This window comes from Rissa tridactyla, chromosome 1 (genome assembly GCF_028500815.1).
Source record: "Rissa tridactyla isolate bRisTri1 chromosome 1, bRisTri1.patW.cur.20221130, whole genome shotgun sequence".
NCBI lineage: Eukaryota > Metazoa > Chordata > Aves > Charadriiformes > Laridae > Rissa > Rissa tridactyla.
The window spans coordinates 87728535-87747774 of record NC_071466.1 but is presented as its reverse complement, the minus strand read 5'-3'; the positions used below and the strand labels follow the sequence as shown (position 1 = coordinate 87747774).

The window sequence follows — 19240 nt, the reverse complement described above, 5'->3', positions numbered from 1 at the left end:
ATACTCTCTTTCATAATGTCACATTTTCACTGTTGCAGTGACTACTCTGTGTGTTTGTCCGTGTTAAGAGTATGGAATCTGTCCATATGCGGAGCGCTTAATATTTTCCAATTTTTAGGGTAGTCATTAGGTGCTTAATTTCATCCTCACTCTATTTATAGACAGTTACCCAAGTGTGGACCTTTTGCCAAAACAATTCGCCCAGTTTTCTCTCTTACAGCATCTTTAAATGCTCATCCTGGTGCAGGAGGTAATTGTCCAGAGCACTTTCTTTAGCTGAGCGATTGCCAAGGAGAACTCGGCTGGGTAGGGCTGTGAAGGAAAACAGCTGCTCTAACGGACGCAGGAGGCTCCTAAAGGGATGAAATTAGTAAGTGCTATGTACAAGAGTCTTGCCAGTGAGTTGAGGCCATGAGAAGGGGAAGGAGTAGGAACTGGGCGGTGTGATAGAGGAGGACGCTAGCTGATGCTTAATTGACCATTTTGCTAGCTTGTGGTGTCTCTAGAGTAGAAACCTGTCTGTTTCTGCATTTATTTCTATGGAGGGGGGTTCATTGCTGAGTTTTTCTGTACGCTTTTAATTACAAACAACACACACATACTTTACAACCCTTGGTTATAGAAATATGTGGGGGAATTAGAAGACTTTCAGTTTCTCTTTCAGTATGAGCAAGTAGGCAGATAATATCACTCATTTTTCTATATTAAGATGAAATTTTTGGTATTTTCCACTCTATAGGTGAAAAAAAAAAAGCATCATAATATGTGAGGATTTGAGGTCATTAAAAATAAAGCTTATTGGCCAAGAAAACAGAAATTTTTAAAGCAGAAGTATGGTGGCTTAAGGTTGTCTCTTTTGAAAGAATGGAAGAAGTTAGTCATGTTTCACGTTAGTCATTCAAGTAATTTTGGTTTTCCTTGATTGACAGATAAAAGCTTTTATCACGTTTTCAGAAATGAGTCTATTAATATAACAATACAAAGAAAATTAGGTTATGCAGGGGAAAATACAATCTATTTTAATAAAACATAAAAAATGGTTTTCTGTCAGAGCAACACAGTGAATTTTTGTTGATACTAAATATTTGGTCGCACAGATGCCCCTATTTGGGGTTTTAATACATGATATTTTGATCATTTGTAACTAACTTCTGCAACAATTGTGCATACAGAAACTGAAAGGAATACAGTAAGTAAACATCAAAGAATGTCCAGCTTTAAAAAGCTTTTATGATAGCTTTAAGAAATCTTTTATCATGTTTTGTGTTTAAAGAATAGCACATAAGCAATAAAGGCGCTAACTGCTTGCCTTCGGAAACAAACAGGTATTTCCCTCAGAGACAACAATACCATAAAGTGTCTCAGTGCATGCCCTTTTCTCTCCTGAGATAACCATGAATTATTCAGCACATCTTTCGCTGTACCTAATAGCCGTACTTAATTTGCTTTCTGTGTTCCTTGCCCCCTACACTGTGCTCAGCACCAGTTTTTCCCCCAAGACCTCCTGCCTCCTTAGCTGATTAAGAAACCTGCTCGTACCGAAGCTGCTGATTTTATACAAGAAATTATTTTGCAAAGGGTTCATGCTGGGGGTGCACTTTTACATGATTGATGGTAAGTGGCTGCTGAAAGGAATGGTTCTGCTCCTTCCCTCTTGCCTTGATCTGGCAGCCTTAGCCACAGGACATGCAGGGACATGCGAGTAGGAAAGGGTGCTAGGAGGAGCAGGATTGCCCCGGCGGTCAGCAACCTGCTGAGGGACTCACTTAGCAGTGTCTTTTCCCTGACCTGAAACTTCCCTCTGAAGGTTTTGACCTAATGGGAATAGAAGGTTTGGATTTTTGCTGTGTTTCGAGCCATGGTGCTGCAGGATGTCAACTGGAGAACGAGAGGTCCTGCAGAAGGAGACCCTTTTGACATGCTGCTAATGTCTGTGGCAAGTGCATGGGGTAAAACTTGTGTCATTGCGTAGAAGCGTGAGTATTTCCTCATATGAGTTATATAAAGCACTTATACAAAACTTGTGAGGACACTGATGATCAAATAAATATGTGCATTTTCTAAAATGATTTTATATACTTAGTAAGTTACAGAGAAAACAGACTGTGAGCAGTTGTCCTCCTATTTTTTGTCTTGCCTGAAGCTTGTCCTTGGCCAAGCCTTTTAAATGTTTATAAATAATTCTTTAACACTTATTTGTATCTTGCAGCATTTCTTGGCTGCTGTGGTTAGCAATGTGGCATTAAGTAAGGTCCATGTAGAGATAAAGCCCGACAATATGTTTAATAAGGTACTAGGTGCATCTTACATTTCACTGGTATCTTTAGGAACATTACTGGGACACTAATGTTTGAGCTGAGCACTTAAATAAACGGTGAAGCCTGAGATTAGTACAAGGGAGAGGGCAGCAGCCAGCACTTGGATTTTCTTCTTGTTAGTACATTTATAAAAATTATTATTTTTAATTTTTTTTTTAAGTAAGAGAACTGACGTTCTCTTTTCCTGTTCTTGTTACCACTGATTGCAGTGCTACAGCAGTGCCTTCAGAGGAAAGGATTCTGTTGTTCCTGGGAAGTCACAAATTTGAATTTTGATGAATGGAAGTTCATGCCAAGCTATGTAGGTAAAGTGGCAGGATCCCCCATGCATGCAATGCTTGAAGATTTGCATCATTTGAAAAGAGTTAGGTTTATTTGTAAGTATGTTCAATACAGCCAAGCTAATCTAAAAAGGTGACATATTTTAAGATAAAGAAGGAAAGAAATTTTTCTCTGCCCTGTGCTTACAAAAGATATCACTGAAATGCTGAGGCATCTGGAAAACTGTGATTATTGCTCACAATGTGGGCTTCAGACTCACTGCTTAGCTTCATCCTTTCTTTTATCCTGAATGCTGGTTCACCTGCTGGTTTGATGGTATTATCTGAAGTCCAACCTTTTCAGACTAGGGAGAGCTATTTAAAGGGAAAGTAAAAATGCACATATACTGCCAAGTAATTAATAATTGTAATTAGGACCCCGGTCCTAAGATGTCTGTCATGTAAGTAGCAATAGCATTAAATAATCCTTCAAATGTTTTGGTTTATGTTTTTATAATCTTTCTAAGTACAAAAAAAGTAATTATGTAAATATTATATCTTGGCTTATCAGAGGCATAAATTATATCTGTTACTAGCACCACCTTTCATGTTTGTGTTGGCTAATTTAGTTTTAATTTAAGTATTGGAGTACTAGGGTTTTATGACATGGAACATATTTATTTCTCCATGATATTCTGCTGACTGAACACTGCAAGTGAAGTGAATCCCCAGAAGAGATTGTTTTGTTCTATGAGCAATGTAATTTCTCCTGTTTATACAAATATTTCATGAAAGCATTTCAGCTTCATTACTGATTAAACTATTTACTCACAGAGTTTAAAGTCAAAAGCTTAGATTTAGCCTGAAACAGATTTAACAAACAAAGGATATTGGTCTGCTCTAATCTCATGTCCTGGGCATTGCAGGTTATTCATTATTCTCAGCCAGTTTCTTTTTTTGCAGGGCCCAGTAATTTGGGCCAATTCTTGAACACTGTGTCTTCTGGAGAGGTACCTTCTTGTGCCTTCCAGTAAAAAACATTTTCTGGGAAGAGTAGTGTAACGACAGCTGAAATAATGTCTAATTTCTGATGGTCTCTCCCATTTCCTTCCATACAATGATAGCAATTCTTAGTAGAGCATTGGAGTTTATGGATAAAGAAAAATTTATCTGTTTGACTTTCTAAGCTTTAAAAGATGCTACTGGTGTTATCAGATGTAGGGTTCCCTATGGCTTGGGCATGAGAGCTGCCAGGAGCTGGGCAGGGATCCGTGCAGGATTTGGGGCTTTTGGGACACAGGCTGAGGACCTGAGCAGGATCAATCCCCAGGTTAGGGGCCAAACAGAGACCCAGACTGGGAGGTTTCCTCTCATGCTTTTCTTCCAGTATTTTTTTCATAAAATGGGTGTTCTCTGGGACTGCCTCAGAAGACTAATTATCTATTGGACTTCTCTTTTATCTAAATGATCTTGGATTAGGTAGTTGTTGAGAGATTCATTCTGCCTTTTTGCCAGATTTTAAAATTAAGTTTCTTCAAAAGTGTTTAACGAATTTTGCACTATACTTTAAGGTCTCAATCCCAATAACTGAGCTTAATAAACCTTGATCATTTTGAATACAGTCTTACGTAGCACAAGGTGGGTGAAGTGTAAGCCTCTGGTGAGATGCTTTCCTTCAGTCATAGGTGAGTGTCAAGCTCAAGGGTAGCCTTGGCTGCAGTGATCATGAAATGGTTGAATTCAAGATCCTTTGGGCTCCAACCTCACCACCCAAGTTGCAGGATGTAAAGGCAGAGTCTATGAGAATGAAGGAACTGCCCACTGTAAGAGAAGATCAGGTTTGGGACCATCTGAAGAACCTGGTGGATGAGAAGCTCAACATGAGCTGGCAATGCCCACTTGCAGCCCAGAAAGCCAACCGCATCCTGGGCTGCATTAAAAGAAATGTGACCAACAGGTTGAGGGAGGTGATTCTGCCCCTCTGCTCTGGTGAGACCCCACCTGGAGTACTGCGTCCAGCTCTGGAGTCCTCAGCACAAGAAGGACATGGACCTGTTGGAACAGGTCCAGCGGAGGGCCACGAAGATGATGAGAGGGCTGGAGTACCTCTGCTATGAGGACAGACTGAGAGAGTTGGGGTTGTTCAGCCTGGAGAAGAGGAGGCTCCAGGGAGACCTCATAGCGGCCTTCCAGTACCTAAAGGGGGCCTACAGGAAGGATGGGGAGCGACTCGTCATCAGGGATTGTTATGATAGGACACGGGGTAACGGCCTCAGTTTGAGAGACGGTAGATTTAGATTGGATTTCAGGAAGAAATTCTTTACTGTGGGGGTGGTGAGACACTGGAACATGTTGCCCAGGGAAGTTGTGGATGCCCCATCCCTGGAAGGGTTCAAGGCCAGGCTGGATGGGGCTTTGAGCAGCCTGGTCTAGTGGGAGGTGTCCCTGCCCATGGCAGGGGGGTTGGAACTAGGTGATCTTTAAGGTCCCTTCCAACCCCAACCATTCTGTGATTCTGTATTTTACCAAGTTTTGTGAGAATTTATGAAGACTCTAAAATAAATTCTTTGCTAACTTTTAAAATAAAGTTGGATTTTGAGAATGATATGTCTTGGTTTCAGCATCGTGATATTGAATGTAGTAAGAAATTTTAAAGAAACATTCTTGAATATTATTACATTGCTTTTTTCACCCAGTTTTAACATGATTTTGCCATTTCGCCTCAATAACAAGTTTGTATTAATGAAGATCTGATGTGATGTGAGGTCAGGTTTTGTTTATTTCAATTTATTTATTTATTTATTTTGTTAATTTCAAAATTACCAAAATAATGCTGATCTTTGACACTTGGTTTCACTGAAACTTTTCCTTATATATTTATATATTATATATATTCATTAACAGGGTAAAAAAAAAAAAAAGTAGACGTTTCCCCATGCATTATTGGGTTTTCCCAGTGATGTCACACCCCAGCTTTAAAAAACACAGGGCCCGGCCTGTGGCCTTCTCCAGCATTTGTGAGAGTTGGGGCCCCTTGGCCCCAGCGCTGCAGTTGGGCCTGAAGTCAGGCAGCGGTGCTGCCCCACAGGTCCCCTGCGCGGGTGGGCTGAATGGCTTGTCCTTCAGATTTGTTTTTTTGAGGCCTTTAATCCTCAAATTCAGTAGCCCTTATATATTACATGTATCTCTGTGTGTATGGATGATGTCTTGGTAAGTGCTATAGACATATTTGTTCACGTTAAAGATGGTTTGTTTTTCTTTATATTACAAGGTTGGTTATCAGTTGTGGAAAGACTGCTAGAGAGATGCTTACAATGAGGGTAGCAATAACGTAATGTGCAGCTGCCAGCATAGGAGAGCTGACACATGAAAGCTCTCAGGCCAAGTGTAAGAGGTATTCATGGCTTTCTGAATATGCGAGTTTACCAGCTCAACATTCTTCTTGATGAGAACCAACTTTACAAGGGCAGAAGGAAAACAGACATTTGATGAATACAACTGCCAACTGCTGGCCTTTTTGTTTTTTTCCAATTATGCAAAGAACTATGTATTCTAGTGGAAATTTCTGTGAAACTGTGGTATCCTACCACAAAAATTTCATTTTTTCAAACCCTGCACTGTTATAGTGTCTCTCAATACTCTGAATAGTCTGAACTTTTACTTTGTATATTTAGCTTGACAATTGTATATCTTAAGCTTAGTAGTCTATAAATCCTGAATTAAAAAGATAATTTTCATAGGCCATTTTTTAGAAGGTCTCTGTACATCTACTTGCCCAAGTAGAAAATTTATTTGAGCATTCCAAGAGTACGCATACCACAGTATATGCTTTGCAGCTACCTTTTCTGAGGACCTGCTTGTTCTTGTTTTTGGCATTGCTTTTTATCCTAGCTATAACGATATGTTTCTAGCTATGATTAAATGTTTCTTTATCAAAAATTTCAATCAGAAAAGCTGAAAAATGAAGCTATGGCTTCATATTTTAGTAGTATTGCAAAGTAGCAGCCCATTCAGAGACCCAGCCTGTGCAGTGATCTGCTCCCTCAGAAAAACAGAAGTCCTATTTACAGATGAAAAGATCATCTTTTTTCAGATTTATTTCTTCAAGGGTTTACACAGCTGCAGTTACAGTCGTGCATTGGAGAGAAAATGAATATATAGCTTGTTACTTTGTTTTGGGAGCTTGGGTAATAGGAAAGACCTCACATTTGCTTTTACCTACAAAATCTTCCTGCTTTGCTAGGGGCGGCTTGGAAGATAAGTCGGGGAAGGGAGGAGATGAACCTGGGGCCGTGGCACTCCCTGAAATGGTCAGTCCTTCCGAAGGTAGCAAGAGATGAGGGAGCGGGTGCTGCCTTCAAGGCCTGGTTGCTTTGGAGGAAAAGGCAGGAAACATCCTTGCCCCTAAAATAAATGGAAAATGTGGCTGAAGCTGGGGATACCTGCATGGCAGTAAAATTGCTTCTGCATCTCTTGCACCATTTTATTATGCCCCTTGTGCGCTGCCAGCTGTGGCAGTGCTGGACTTCGTGGAGTGGCAGCCCAGATTATTTGGGCAGCCCTTACCAGCCTTGCTCTGACTCTGTCAGGTTTCCATGTATGTTGGTAAAGCTGTAGAAGTTGCTCAGCTGTGGGTAGGTTCCCAGTGAGTATGAGACAGCTGTTCATGCTAGAGAGAGCAATCTCCAAGCATTTGCAGCCGGCTTCAGCGATGACCTGGATACAAGTCCAGGGGGTTTCTGAACAAAGGCAAGAGAAAATTACAGTTATAACTGAACAGAGAGCCATGTAGCTACTGTTTTTTATTTAAGTGGTTAAGAACAGTTTTTTAGCACATGCTAACTCTCCTGTAAGTGGCTTAAAGAAAAAAAAACAGTAAAATAAAGCATAGTAGTTGGAAGAAAACATAGTTTGGCATATGCCTGACATTTAAATTATAGTAACCGTGTATGTTTTGTTGACCCCTAGAAAAATAATGAAAAAAATCCACATCATGAGTTTTTATTATGAACATATTCACAACCAGAACTGCTGCTTCCCATTTTGAGAGAAAGTGCTGGTTGCCTTCATGATCTTTTCATCCAGCTTGGGCCTGTAGTTCAAGGGTAGTAGCAGCATGGGCTAGGAATAAGCCACTCTGTAATAACCAAGTGTGGTGGGTTGACCTTGGCTGGACACCAGGTGCCCACCAGGCCACTCTGTTACTCCTCTCCTCCTCAGCTGGACAGGGGAGAGAAAATATAATGAAAGGCTCACGGGTTGAGATAAGGACAGGGAGAGGTCATTCAACAACTACTGTCACAGGCAAAACAGACTCAACTTGGGGAAGTACCCTCCCCCAGTACCAAAATCTTGACATGTAAATGCAATACACCAAGCCTGGTTTTTAGGAGAAGAGGGCTTTGTCTAAAATAAAACACCCTCTGTCTTTAGGATATGTGAAACTCCTGCCCACTTGGAGCAGAGGCAGAGGCTGTGAAGCTGTGAGCGATTCCAGGAGGGAGAGTTCAGTCATGTTTGCGTGACAGGACAATCTGTCACTGTCAGGCTCATAGCTGGGACACAGCTCGGTGTGAGAGAGTTGTGTAACCTGCCAGGTATGAACTTAGGTCTTTTAATTTCATGGTCTTGAGTGTAGTATCAGCTAGTAAAGCAAAGATTGTGTTAGTGGGGGACTGACAGCTCTGCCTTATCAACCTCCGTTGTCATCTCTTTTACCACCAAAGAAAACCAACACTGGTGTTTTGACTGAAGGGAAGTTTGTGTTTTTGTCTTGCAACCAGCTGTACTCCTCGGTTGGGCAGATGACTAGGGCTAGTGTCTTGTCAGTAGTGTCTGGGTACAGCTGCTTCTGTGCAGCGAGTGGAGTATTTGTAAGACTACGTAATATAAGGCACCTTATGCTGGGGGTTTTTGTTCAATCTCCACTGGCTTCTGCTTTTTTACGGTTGGATTGAGAGGACCGAGGGAAGGAACAGCACAGTGTTTGTTCTAATACAAGAGCAGTAGTTTTGCTGCTAAGCAAAACTGTTAATATAGGATACCGTGTGTGTAAGAGACCAGGCAATGTCACAATTCTTGAACCCAAAAGAGGAGGAAGCACGACTCTAGTGTTTTATGGCTTTTCAGAGACAATATGAGAGTTGCTGCAGGCAGGATCACTGCAGTTGCTAAAAGGAGACTAGGCCATGATCTTATGCTTTCAACCCTACTTAGGTATTTCACTGTATTTCACTTGCATTCAGTAACAGTATGAAAAATCTGTTGCTCCAAATGGAAACTTTCTTTGCCTGTATATTAAAATATCTTTGCACGGCTTTTGTCTAGTCTCTCTAGTCATGCATATCTCTCTTCCCCCTCCTCCGCCCCTACTCTTCTAGTCACCACAGACATACTTTTCAGAGTGGAGCTGTGTTCTTGTCTTCCTTATCTTATCATTGGGTTTGGGTTTGTATTTTGTTTTCTTCTTTTCTGTTGTTTTAAGATTCCCTTCTGCAAAAGAAAGTCTCTTTTCTCCAGATGATTCCTTCTTACAACTTTCTTCACAGCTTGCATGTCTCACTTCTAATTACGTGAAGGATATTTTCCCCTCTTACTCTTCATGTCAAGAAGAGGACTAGTGGTTTTTAGTTAATCCGTGTATATCTTTAAAATTGTTGGCAACATATTAACAAAAGCTAGTTGTATTCTGGTTTTCTGGTAGTTGCCATTTCTCCCATGTTTACCCTTTCCTCTTACAATATTCATAAGAATTCCAGCTGAGCTTGATGTTTTACTACCTTATATTTTGTGTAATATTTATTTCCTATAAAGTTTAAATTCCTCCTTAAAAATTCCTCAACACCTCTGGCTTTCTCATTGCTATATTTGATCCAATTCTTTACCTTAATACTTATCAATGAATGTTGCTAATAAATCCAATGTATTAAGTTTATTATCACTTATTTTGGGATCTGTTGAGCTTGGAATTAGAATGGATGCTGATTCTGCCTTAGAAGAGCTTTTCAATCCTTTTTACATTTTGCCTCTCCTCCCTCCCTTTACTTCATTCTCTAAAAAGTCATTGGAATTAAAATTCATCAGAGACAAGATTTTGGAACAAAACTACTTCACTAGAAATGAGGATAAAACCAAGATTTGTGTTTCAATGAGAAAATGCTAAAATTTCCCTCTAGATTTTTGTTTTATTTCATGAATCTGCCTCTGCCTGAACAATGAAAAGAGGCCTGGCAATGTGAACCAGCAGTGGATTTCTCTAAGGTATTTGATTGCACTGTCACTGCAATGAGTACATGAGTATAGTCTCTGAGTCAAGCTTTGGTAGGAGCTGATTTTTACAGCAGCTAAATGTTGGCCCAGCTACCACCTAACTTGCATGAAGCCTAGTATCTGTCAAACAGAGTTTCCACTTTTTTGCCATGTCTTGCTTTTCAGTTTTTTAAATCTTTTGTTTTTCTTTTTTTTCTTAATTTAAACTAAGATGCGTTTTTAGTAATGTAAATAATTTATTTTTTTCAGGACTTTTGGGATATTTCGGCTTATTATTTTTGTCTGTTTACATTGTTATGAGTCTGGCAGGATAACACGGAGCTTTTGTATGAAATCTGCCAACCTTGAACTCGTGAAGATATATTGAAAAAGTAATGTAGTTAGGATTTTGTGGTTGATGGGGATCTAGAGGTATTGCAGTAGCTTTTGCTCAGTGTTGCCAGGCAGCCACAAGGTTTTAATCATATTGCTCTGATTGCACTTTGTAGTTATGTCATTTGTTAGTACTTGAGGCAGCTTGTGCAGCTGTAACTCAGGTATCCTTGTACAGTGGTCTGTCTTGTGATGAAGACGTACCTGCTGCCACCATCGTACATGGGCTCCGGAGGCTGATGAGACACAGCAAGCCTGCAGTGGGGGGCAGCAGGAGGGCACCACCATCGACATTCTTCACCAGATCTCATCTGTAGCTTTTAATTTTTGAGATCTCTTTCTATCCTTTTGCTCAGTGAGACAGAAGCCTCCTCTGGCAAAAAAAGTAAATGAGAATATTAAAGAGAAACTGCCTAAAGCTTTATTTACTGTATGAAAATCCTGTCTGGTGATTGGCTGCGTAAGCCTGAGCGATAAGCTGGAGAGGAGAAAAAAGCAAACCTGCAGCTGTTTGTGATTAATGAACATGTAACACAAACAGTGTCTCCATGAAAACAAATGAGCTTTTAAAAAAGCATTGAATACAAAATTCATACGTGTTAGTAAAATGAAGAAGCAGGGGTAAGATTTGTGTTTCCTAAGAGCATAAAAAAGCATTCAACCTAAAAAGAGTATATGTCATGTTGTGTGTTGTTTAGTCAGGATTATTAGCTAGCAATAAGCTGTGCTGTCAGTTGAAGCACAAGCTTTTCATCTCTGGAAGCTTGAATTATTCTTAATATTCTTCAAAATCTAAATTGGGTCATAAATGTTTTGGCAATTTCAGATTAGCTGCGTAGGGGGTGGAGGGCATTATAAAACACGCCATGTGATAGAACAGTTGAGTGCACTGATTACTAGGCTGCACAAGTAGATAGAGCCAAGTGGGAGGGCGCCTTCACATCAGGAATGAGGGGTTCTGGCTCTGCGGTAAATGCAAAATCCTGCACAGTGCCTGCTCGTGCCATGCATGACTAGCTGATTATCTCAGTCCTTCATGGAGCCCTGTATTCCCTCAGCAGATATTTTGAAACTAGTCAAGGATCAGCCCTGCTCACTAACAAAGGCTTGACAGTCTAACAGAGCTGGAAAATATCTCCTAAATAACTCCAAGGAAGGTCTAGAAAAGGTAAATGTCCTTGGTGAAGGCCGCCCTGCTAAAGGGAAGGGAGAATGTCGGAGAAAAATACAGAATGATCATGAGAGAAAATGACCAGAAAAAGAATGAAAGGATTGTTCACTGCCTGAATTTGTAGCTCAGGAACACATTACATCAGAGTATTGAGATATGAAGGAATACGTACCCGAAACAGACATGATGCAAGAAATCAGACTATTTAGCTTGCATATTTAGTTAGCACATATGCTGTCTCAGGAGATGAGGTGGACTAAATAAGCTAAATAAAAAGCCTAGCACAGCAAAATAATTATCTCCCCCCCCCCCCCCCCCCCAAAATACCATAAAAGCAATGATGTTCTTTAATGCTAGTCTGTTTTCTCTCAAATATCATGCAATGTTTTTGCATTATAACTTACAGAAAAATACCAGCAAGCATAGTCATTGTGAATGATATTTTTAAGACTTCTCTTCATATTAAGTACACCACATTAAGTTAACTTGCCTTCTTCTGTCATCCCTGTAGCAGCTGAAACAAATGATTTTGTGGAAATCTAACAAGGCCATTTTGCATACATGTATTATCATGTAATCTTTTATTGCCCATTCACATTCAGATTTTTTTCATTGTGTCCTCTTCCCTATTTAAACTGCTGTTTACTTCGTCTAGACAAAGAAATACTCATTTTCTCTTACTTTTTCCCCTGTGTGCTTTTGTAATGTGTGCATGATTTGTAAACATTTATCTTCAAAACTTTTCTAAATTGTGAGGGCATGCCATGATTGTTCCTAGGCAGGTGATGAACCGATGATCAGAGTGGCTATATTTTAAAGTCTTTGCTCATGTTGTATGATCACCTTGAAAAAAAATCAGATCTGTCCTTTAATGAGTATTTAGCATTCTGTTCCCCTATACACATGGCCACAACAGTGACTGATTTGAGCATGTGACATTTTTAACCCTAGAGCTTTTAGATACACTGCACAACAGGTATGACTTCACAACCAAATTGTGTAGATGAACAATGTTAAGACACGCACTTCCACTTGGTGTTTTTCAAGCTATTTTCTCACACCACAGGGACGTTAAGATTCTAGATCCCTTGATCCAGTGCTGTTTCTGGAGGGATGTTGCCTCATAGCATGTATTAGGCTTGTAGAATTTGGCCTGTTTCATTTGCTTCTGTCCAATATTTTTAGCTTTGTTCTCTGTGAAAACCTATATAATTATTTGGTGTGTGTTGTTGCCTCTTACTTTTTCCTAAACTGCCTGCCTGTTCTTGCCTACTTTTATTAAATCCATACCCCTTGGTTTCTGCTTGTCACTGTGTTCTAGTGTTCCAGATGCACAGTTTTTTCTCTCTCACTTTACTGAAAAGCAAGAAGAGAGGGGTGATTGTAATGAGTGAGCTTTGTACATGATCATGCTTTTTCCCACAGCCCAGATAAAGTCATTGCAGGGAAAGAACCACTCAGTTGAACTCTTGATCATTTCCAGTGCAGCTCTGCTACCTGGACAGCTGGATATACCTGGCAGATGCAGATGGTTTGGCCAGTCCAGATCTGTAGCTGTGGAAGCTGTGATGCCACACTGATTGCTTAAGGCTGATGTTGCCAGATGATGTGGGATCCCAGCTGTAAATCCAACTCTGTTTAGCCATGGGTCTCATAGAATGGGGGGGATCCTTGGTGAGTTTTTTCTCATGTCCAGCCCATGCACTGTTTGTGGGATTCCCCCTTTCCTCATGTCTCAGGTGTATCATATTTATTGCATGGCTCTGAGCCACGTGAAGATTTTGGGCTACTGCTCAAGAGCATAGAAAGGTTGGCCAGCCTGGTGCTAAGCCAACTGATAAAATTGGCTGAAATGGTGTTAAGATTGAGCGTGTGATGGGTGACTTTCCTACAGTTGTGCTTTGGAAAACAGCTGAATTGGTTCAGCTGCAGATTTCAGAGAAGAAGAATGTGGAAAATCTCAACTGGAAGTGTTTTCCTTAGCAAACACAAAAATAAGTAAATGTGGAGCTTACCATCCAGGACTCAAGGAACAAATTTAACCTTGTCTAAAATGGTTGTGGCTTCAGTTACTAGTATTACTCATTACTGAAATAGCTGTACTAATTTTTTCATTATTTAGACTCACTGATACAGTAGTTCACTTATTGCAAGCATTTAGCTGTACATTGTTTTGCTATGCACACTGCATTATGCTGCTCAAAAATACTGCAGAAAAAGGTGATGCTTGATATTGTTCAGATGTATAATGCCTTCTTAATTCGACTGTGATGAAATTTAATAATCTCAGAAGTAATTCTAATGTGTCAAGATTTTCTTGAAAGTATGGGAAATAAAGGAGCTTTTTTACCTCCTGGGATATATGATCTTTAATTAAGTTATTGTCTTTCTGGAAAATGAAGTCAGAAAGAAGTAATATCATAAGTGCTCAAAATGCTTACGGGTTTAATAGATCAAATGGTGAAATAGTGTTTTGCTTTAGCTGCAGACAAGCTCTTGAGCTCTTACAGCATGTTTAGTGTTCTTTCCTAGCTGCTCCATGTAATAATGTAATGCGGGGTGATTACTGAAGTTTTTATCTGGTAGATTATCCTGTTAACCTGGCACTCCAATAAATTGTAATGTCCTAGCAAAAAGGCAGGACATTATGAAAAGAGCACTTCAGCACACCTATCTGTTCAGCACACAAGCACGTTGTGGTTTTCATTTTATTTTACTATTTTGTAGGATTGCATTGATGTGGGTTGGTGGGAAGGAGAACTCAATGGCAGACGAGGTGTGTTTCCTGATAATTTTGTCAAGCTTCTTCCTTCTGATTTTGAAAAAGAGGTAAGTAATGTATTCTTTCATTTTCACTTTAGAATACAGAATGAAAGCGGAGTTGAAAGAAATCTTCTTTCAGATATGTTATTTTGACAAGGTTTTACTTCTAACTTAATAACAAACAAAAAAACAATTAAAGAAAACAAATTTCTGGGTTACAAAGCATCTACAAAGAGAACACGTGGCACTCAAAGCCATATTATGGAGTTTCTCTGAAGGGTTTGATTGGCCTATCCGGTCAGTCCACCTCCACTATGTTGCCCTGAAAGCCCTCTGTCCTGCATCCTGAGTTAGAGGGAGGAACTGGAGGTCCCAGAGTTATTTACTGAGTCAGGTGATGCAATGATGACCAGAATTGTTAGCTTTTCTCCATCGTTTTTGTGGTGAAATTATAAAAAAGTTAGTGTACCACCTGCATACTGATTGCCAGCAGTCAAGCACTCTTCCAGAATGAAAAGGTTGAAATTTTAACCGTGAGATTTGAAAGACAATAGTGAGCTTTTGGTATCTCAGAGACATATTTCTTTACTGCTCTCAGAATTATTAAAAGAGAAGGTATAAAATCTATGCAGAAGCTTTTTCAGCTTCTGTTTATTTGAAAGAGATGACATTGTGACTTGCCAAACAGTATTTAGAAATCCTGCAGCTTCCTGGAAGAAAGTAATGGATTACTTCCCCCAAAAGTCCATTCCATTTTTAGTAACCTTTTCAGTCATCAGTGGGATATTACGAGCTTGCAATCAGGCTTTTGATGAGTATTTCACAGTGACAGTGTAAGCCTTCTGTGATAAAACCGAGACTTACTGACACTGAGCTTCAATCTTTGGTAATAAAATTGGATGCCGGAGGCAAAAATTAAATAACTTGGAAAGCTTAATAAAAGAACTATTAAACCACTGACAGAAACTAACATGATAATTATTGAAAATGAAGGTGGAAGAACAGCAAAAACTGTGGGAGATGAAAATGCAATTCCATAGCAGACTGGATATCCTGGCTTTAGGCCTAGTAATAAAAGAAGGTAATTTCCAGAAGAGGCAGAAATCATAAACCTTAAGACATAGAGAGCCTATTATAGAAGAAAAAAAATCTTTACTCTTATCCACTTTTTTGTGGTGAAATTTATTCATTCTTTTTGAACTTATAAATTATATATCTTTAGGTGTTTTTTTTCTTTAGAGTATGATGAATATAACTTGTAGAATAAATTAAATATTCAGACATTTAGAAATTGCAGCTAGCTTGCCGTGAATGTGGAGAATAAAATTTTATTAATTTTTAAAATGGCACAGATCTGGCCACATGAGTAAGTAACTGTTAGGACTATGCACTGTCTCTCTTTGCTTGAATTAGTGCTAAAAGGGAAGGAAATGGATACTTTTTCAGTGGTTCTGTCAGGTATTTTCTAATGTGATCCAGAAGCCTTGGATTCCATCCCATGGTCTGAAAGTATTTGTTGCAGTAGTTCTTCTGCTTGTTGAACAAAAGCTTGGGATCTTTTCCTGTCTTCTTTTTCAGTCCCCAATTTTTCCAGTCCTGATTCTTCTCCACACACGGCTATTTGTCCCAGGACTTTTCTATTCACTACCTTGTCCCAGTCTCTACCTCTCAAGTGATCTCAATTACAGGATTTTGCCCTGAGCTCACTACCTGAGTCTAAATCACCATCTGGATTTATTTTCTATCACTACACCCAATTTCTTTATCCAGCTTGTTTTCCTCTCCCCCCTCACTCTTTGTCCCTGCTCTGTAGTTTTATTCTCTTCTTGTCCAGCCAATCCTGTTTTGCTTTCTGTTGACTTCACTTCTACTCTGTCTCCATCACCTTCTCGGTTATCTCATCCAGCCACAGACCCTTTTAATTCCTCCTTGCTTTTCCATGTTTCCCTCAGCAATATTAAGGCTCTTTCACTCTACCTCCTTTCTGATCTTTGTCTGCCTTTTTGAAACAATATATTTCCTTCATCAGCTTCCAGTTAAAGCCACTTTATCTAATGAACCATAGGATTGTTTCTCCTTTGTGTTTACCTACATTAGTGTTTTAGTTTTAATTTTAAAAGTTGAATTTGTAGTGAATCTCTCACTTGTCCATCTGCTCTTAGTGTCCTTTGGTTTGCCTCAAAGTTAAGTCTCAGGGGACATGAACTAGACTCCTTCCAGATGAGAACTAAGCCAAAAGATGTGCTAAAGGGGTGCACCTCATATATTCCAGCTGCTGGACAGTCAATGGGATCAGGCTTACACCACTCCAGAATAAAACCCAAAATGTTTATATCGTGCTGTTGGATCCTCAGCACCAACTATTTCACTCTGCGGCCATTATCAACCACACCCCCAATTGCTATCACAAGACATTCATTGTCCCTGTCTTCTTTCCTTTCTACATTTTCTGCACTTTTCTGTATTTAGACTTTGAACCATGTTGCCTAAATCCTTGCAGAAGTGTCTCTGAGGGTATAAGGGACCCACTGTTTTGGTCAATGGCCGGCTGCAGTCAGGCTAGAGAAGATCATTCTGAGCTCCTGACTTCTTGGCAACAGCTGTCTCAGGTTGATGACAAGAGGTGAACTGGTTAGGATAAGGTGGTAGGAGAAACCTGAGGCTTGCAAGATGGCAACTTCAAAGTTTTAAGCTGTTAGGCTTACCCAGTTTGTGCAAAACTGGTATTTATTTTTTTTTTCCAGAGATGAATACATTTGCTAGATTTGAGAGAGATCCCCAGGAAGGGTGAGTGGCAAGGGCTCAGCCTTCATGGAAAACCTGCTCCCTTGTCAACATTCAGACTAAGACTTGAGAGTTCTAGGGCAGAGGCTGAACTAATTACTGCGAGTGACCAAAACGCTCTTTCTTGAAAGTAGGTGAGCCATTTGGCAGATACATAGAAAATAATAGGGGGGAAAATCAATATGAGTTTGATAGAAAATATCAACTTAAATGGTTGACTGAAGTTTGGCAAAGTTATGCATATCTGGAAACATCATCTTGTAGGTAGTTCCACATGACAATATATAGTGTTGCACAGCCAGCAATGTAGTGACTTATTGTGATCAGTTAAGATCTTTCTCAGAAAAAAGGGTGGACATATGAAGAAAACAATTATTAATTTTTACTTTGGCTTTATTCTCAATAATTTTGATTTTTTTATTTTTTTTTTTAAGAGTGAGAGTTAAGGCATGTCATTTGATCTGGCATGGTGCTCCATTTATTTTTGTATTCATTCCAAGCTGTATATGGTGAATGGCAGAATGCCAACACAGAAGAACAGCCACTTCTCCCGTAGCCATAGAAGAGAAATGGTTCTGTCACTGATTTGGTAGTCATGTTTCTCAGCCATACCATTACAGATCTATTAGAAAAATGGTCATAACAGAAAAGGTAAAAGTAAAAAGTACAGATTGGTGGGAATAATTTTTCTCATTTCACCAAACATCTAAAACTCTGATAACTGTCTTTCACAATTGGAGCTGTAAATGAAATGAGTGAATAAAATGTAACCTTTGCAGTATTTCCTGTGTTCTGCATTTTTACCCCACTTATGAGTCTAAAAAAACCCAAACACTTCAGGTTTTTCCACATCTATCTAGCTTTTTGTGTTTGTTTTTTCCAAAATGGGTTGGAAAATTTACAAGATTAAATTTTAAATAAATAGGTTTCTTCAGTAAACCAAGGATTATGTATGTCTCTAATCTCGAGACACATAAACTGGTCTTTTATTTTCCCCAGCAGGACATTTCATTTCAAAAGCAGAAAAATGTCATTTTATTTGTCAATGCTATTTTCTCTCTTCAAATTCATTTTAATGAAGTTATTTCAGGGGAAATACATGACAGATCTGTATCTTAAGTCTTGTAATTATTAATGTTAAGCAATGTATAATTAACTCCAGCCTTTGTATGAATGAGATTTACAGGCATTTTGAAGCAATTTGTTTTCTTCTGTTATTAAATTTTAGAGACCCAAGAAACCACCACCTCCATCAGCTCCTGTCATCAAACAAGGATCAGGTAAGGTTCAGCTGATTTTGTACAACACGTGTCAGTCTAAATTAAGTGTGTTCAAATTTACGTAGAACTCATCTCTATCAAAATTGATAAGCAGGAGATGTCTAGACAACAACTAATAAATCAGAATCAAATTGCAAAAAGATGATAACCCTGAAAGACTGTGGTGTGCTCTTTAAATGTATTGCAGGCAACCATCTGCACCATTTTAAAATAATATATTTTGCCCCTTAAACATGTCAATTTGGAATTAGTGTAATACTTCAGTTTTTAAAAGTTCTCCTGTTCCATTCCTTCACTGAAGTTAATCGTGCACATGTCTTTGCAGATTAGAACCAATATGTTGGAGTCTAATAATACCTGCAGGATGAAACTGCAGTCACTTTACACCTGCAGATCTGATTTATTGTAGAGATAAAGAGCTTTTTTGCTTATCTGTAAGGTAGCATCAGCTAAATTGGCTGTAATACAGTGGCCCCATCTGGGTTGCAATCTAGATCTTACAGATCTGCATGAATGCTGGAGCTGGCTGGCTGTCTCCAGGTTCTATGCCGTAGTTAGGTTTCTTGGTTTTCAATACTTCATAGCTATAAGTATAAAACTAAAAGGAGCTATCCTGCATCTGGTTATGTAGATAATAGTATTGCAAGCATATGAAGTGGCTGATTATGTTTTCCAAACAGGCGAGTACTAGCAAAGCTGATTTTGGAATATGTTAGACTGAATTGTATATAAATACTGAGAGCTGAAACCACTTTTATTTGTAGTTTTAAAATGAACTCTCAAAATTTTCAGAAGTGCCTGCATGATTTATTTTTTCCATTAAACTTACTTAGAAGCAGTTAAGGTGTCCATGCACTTGACAGTTCTGACCTCAGAAACCAAATTCCTGTTCTATTCATGTAAAATCACAAATCACGAGGCATGGGATTCTCTCAGTTTTCATTTGTATTGCAGTTGTGGTGGAAACATAACTATGGCAGGAATTCTTTAATCGCTTAACTCCACTTGGTTTGTTAAAATTCT

At 39.2% G+C, this 19240-nt stretch overlaps 1 protein-coding gene across 6 annotated transcripts in view; it reads left to right on the top strand.

Moving 5' to 3' along the window:
• SH3KBP1 (SH3 domain containing kinase binding protein 1) overlaps positions 1–19240 on the top strand; it is a 229643-nt gene that overhangs the window by 180345 nt on the left and 30058 nt on the right. For all 6 annotated transcript variants that reach the window (XR_008464532.1, XM_054189028.1, XM_054189020.1 and 3 more), the window contains 2 exons: positions 14118–14219; positions 18166–18217. Coding sequence is in view for 5 of the 6 variants with exons in the window: in XM_054189028.1 (XP_054045003.1) it covers positions 14118–14219; positions 18166–18217 (154 nt within the window). In the remaining variant the exon portion in view is untranslated. The remainder of the gene's footprint in view (positions 1–14117; positions 14220–18165; positions 18218–19240) is intronic.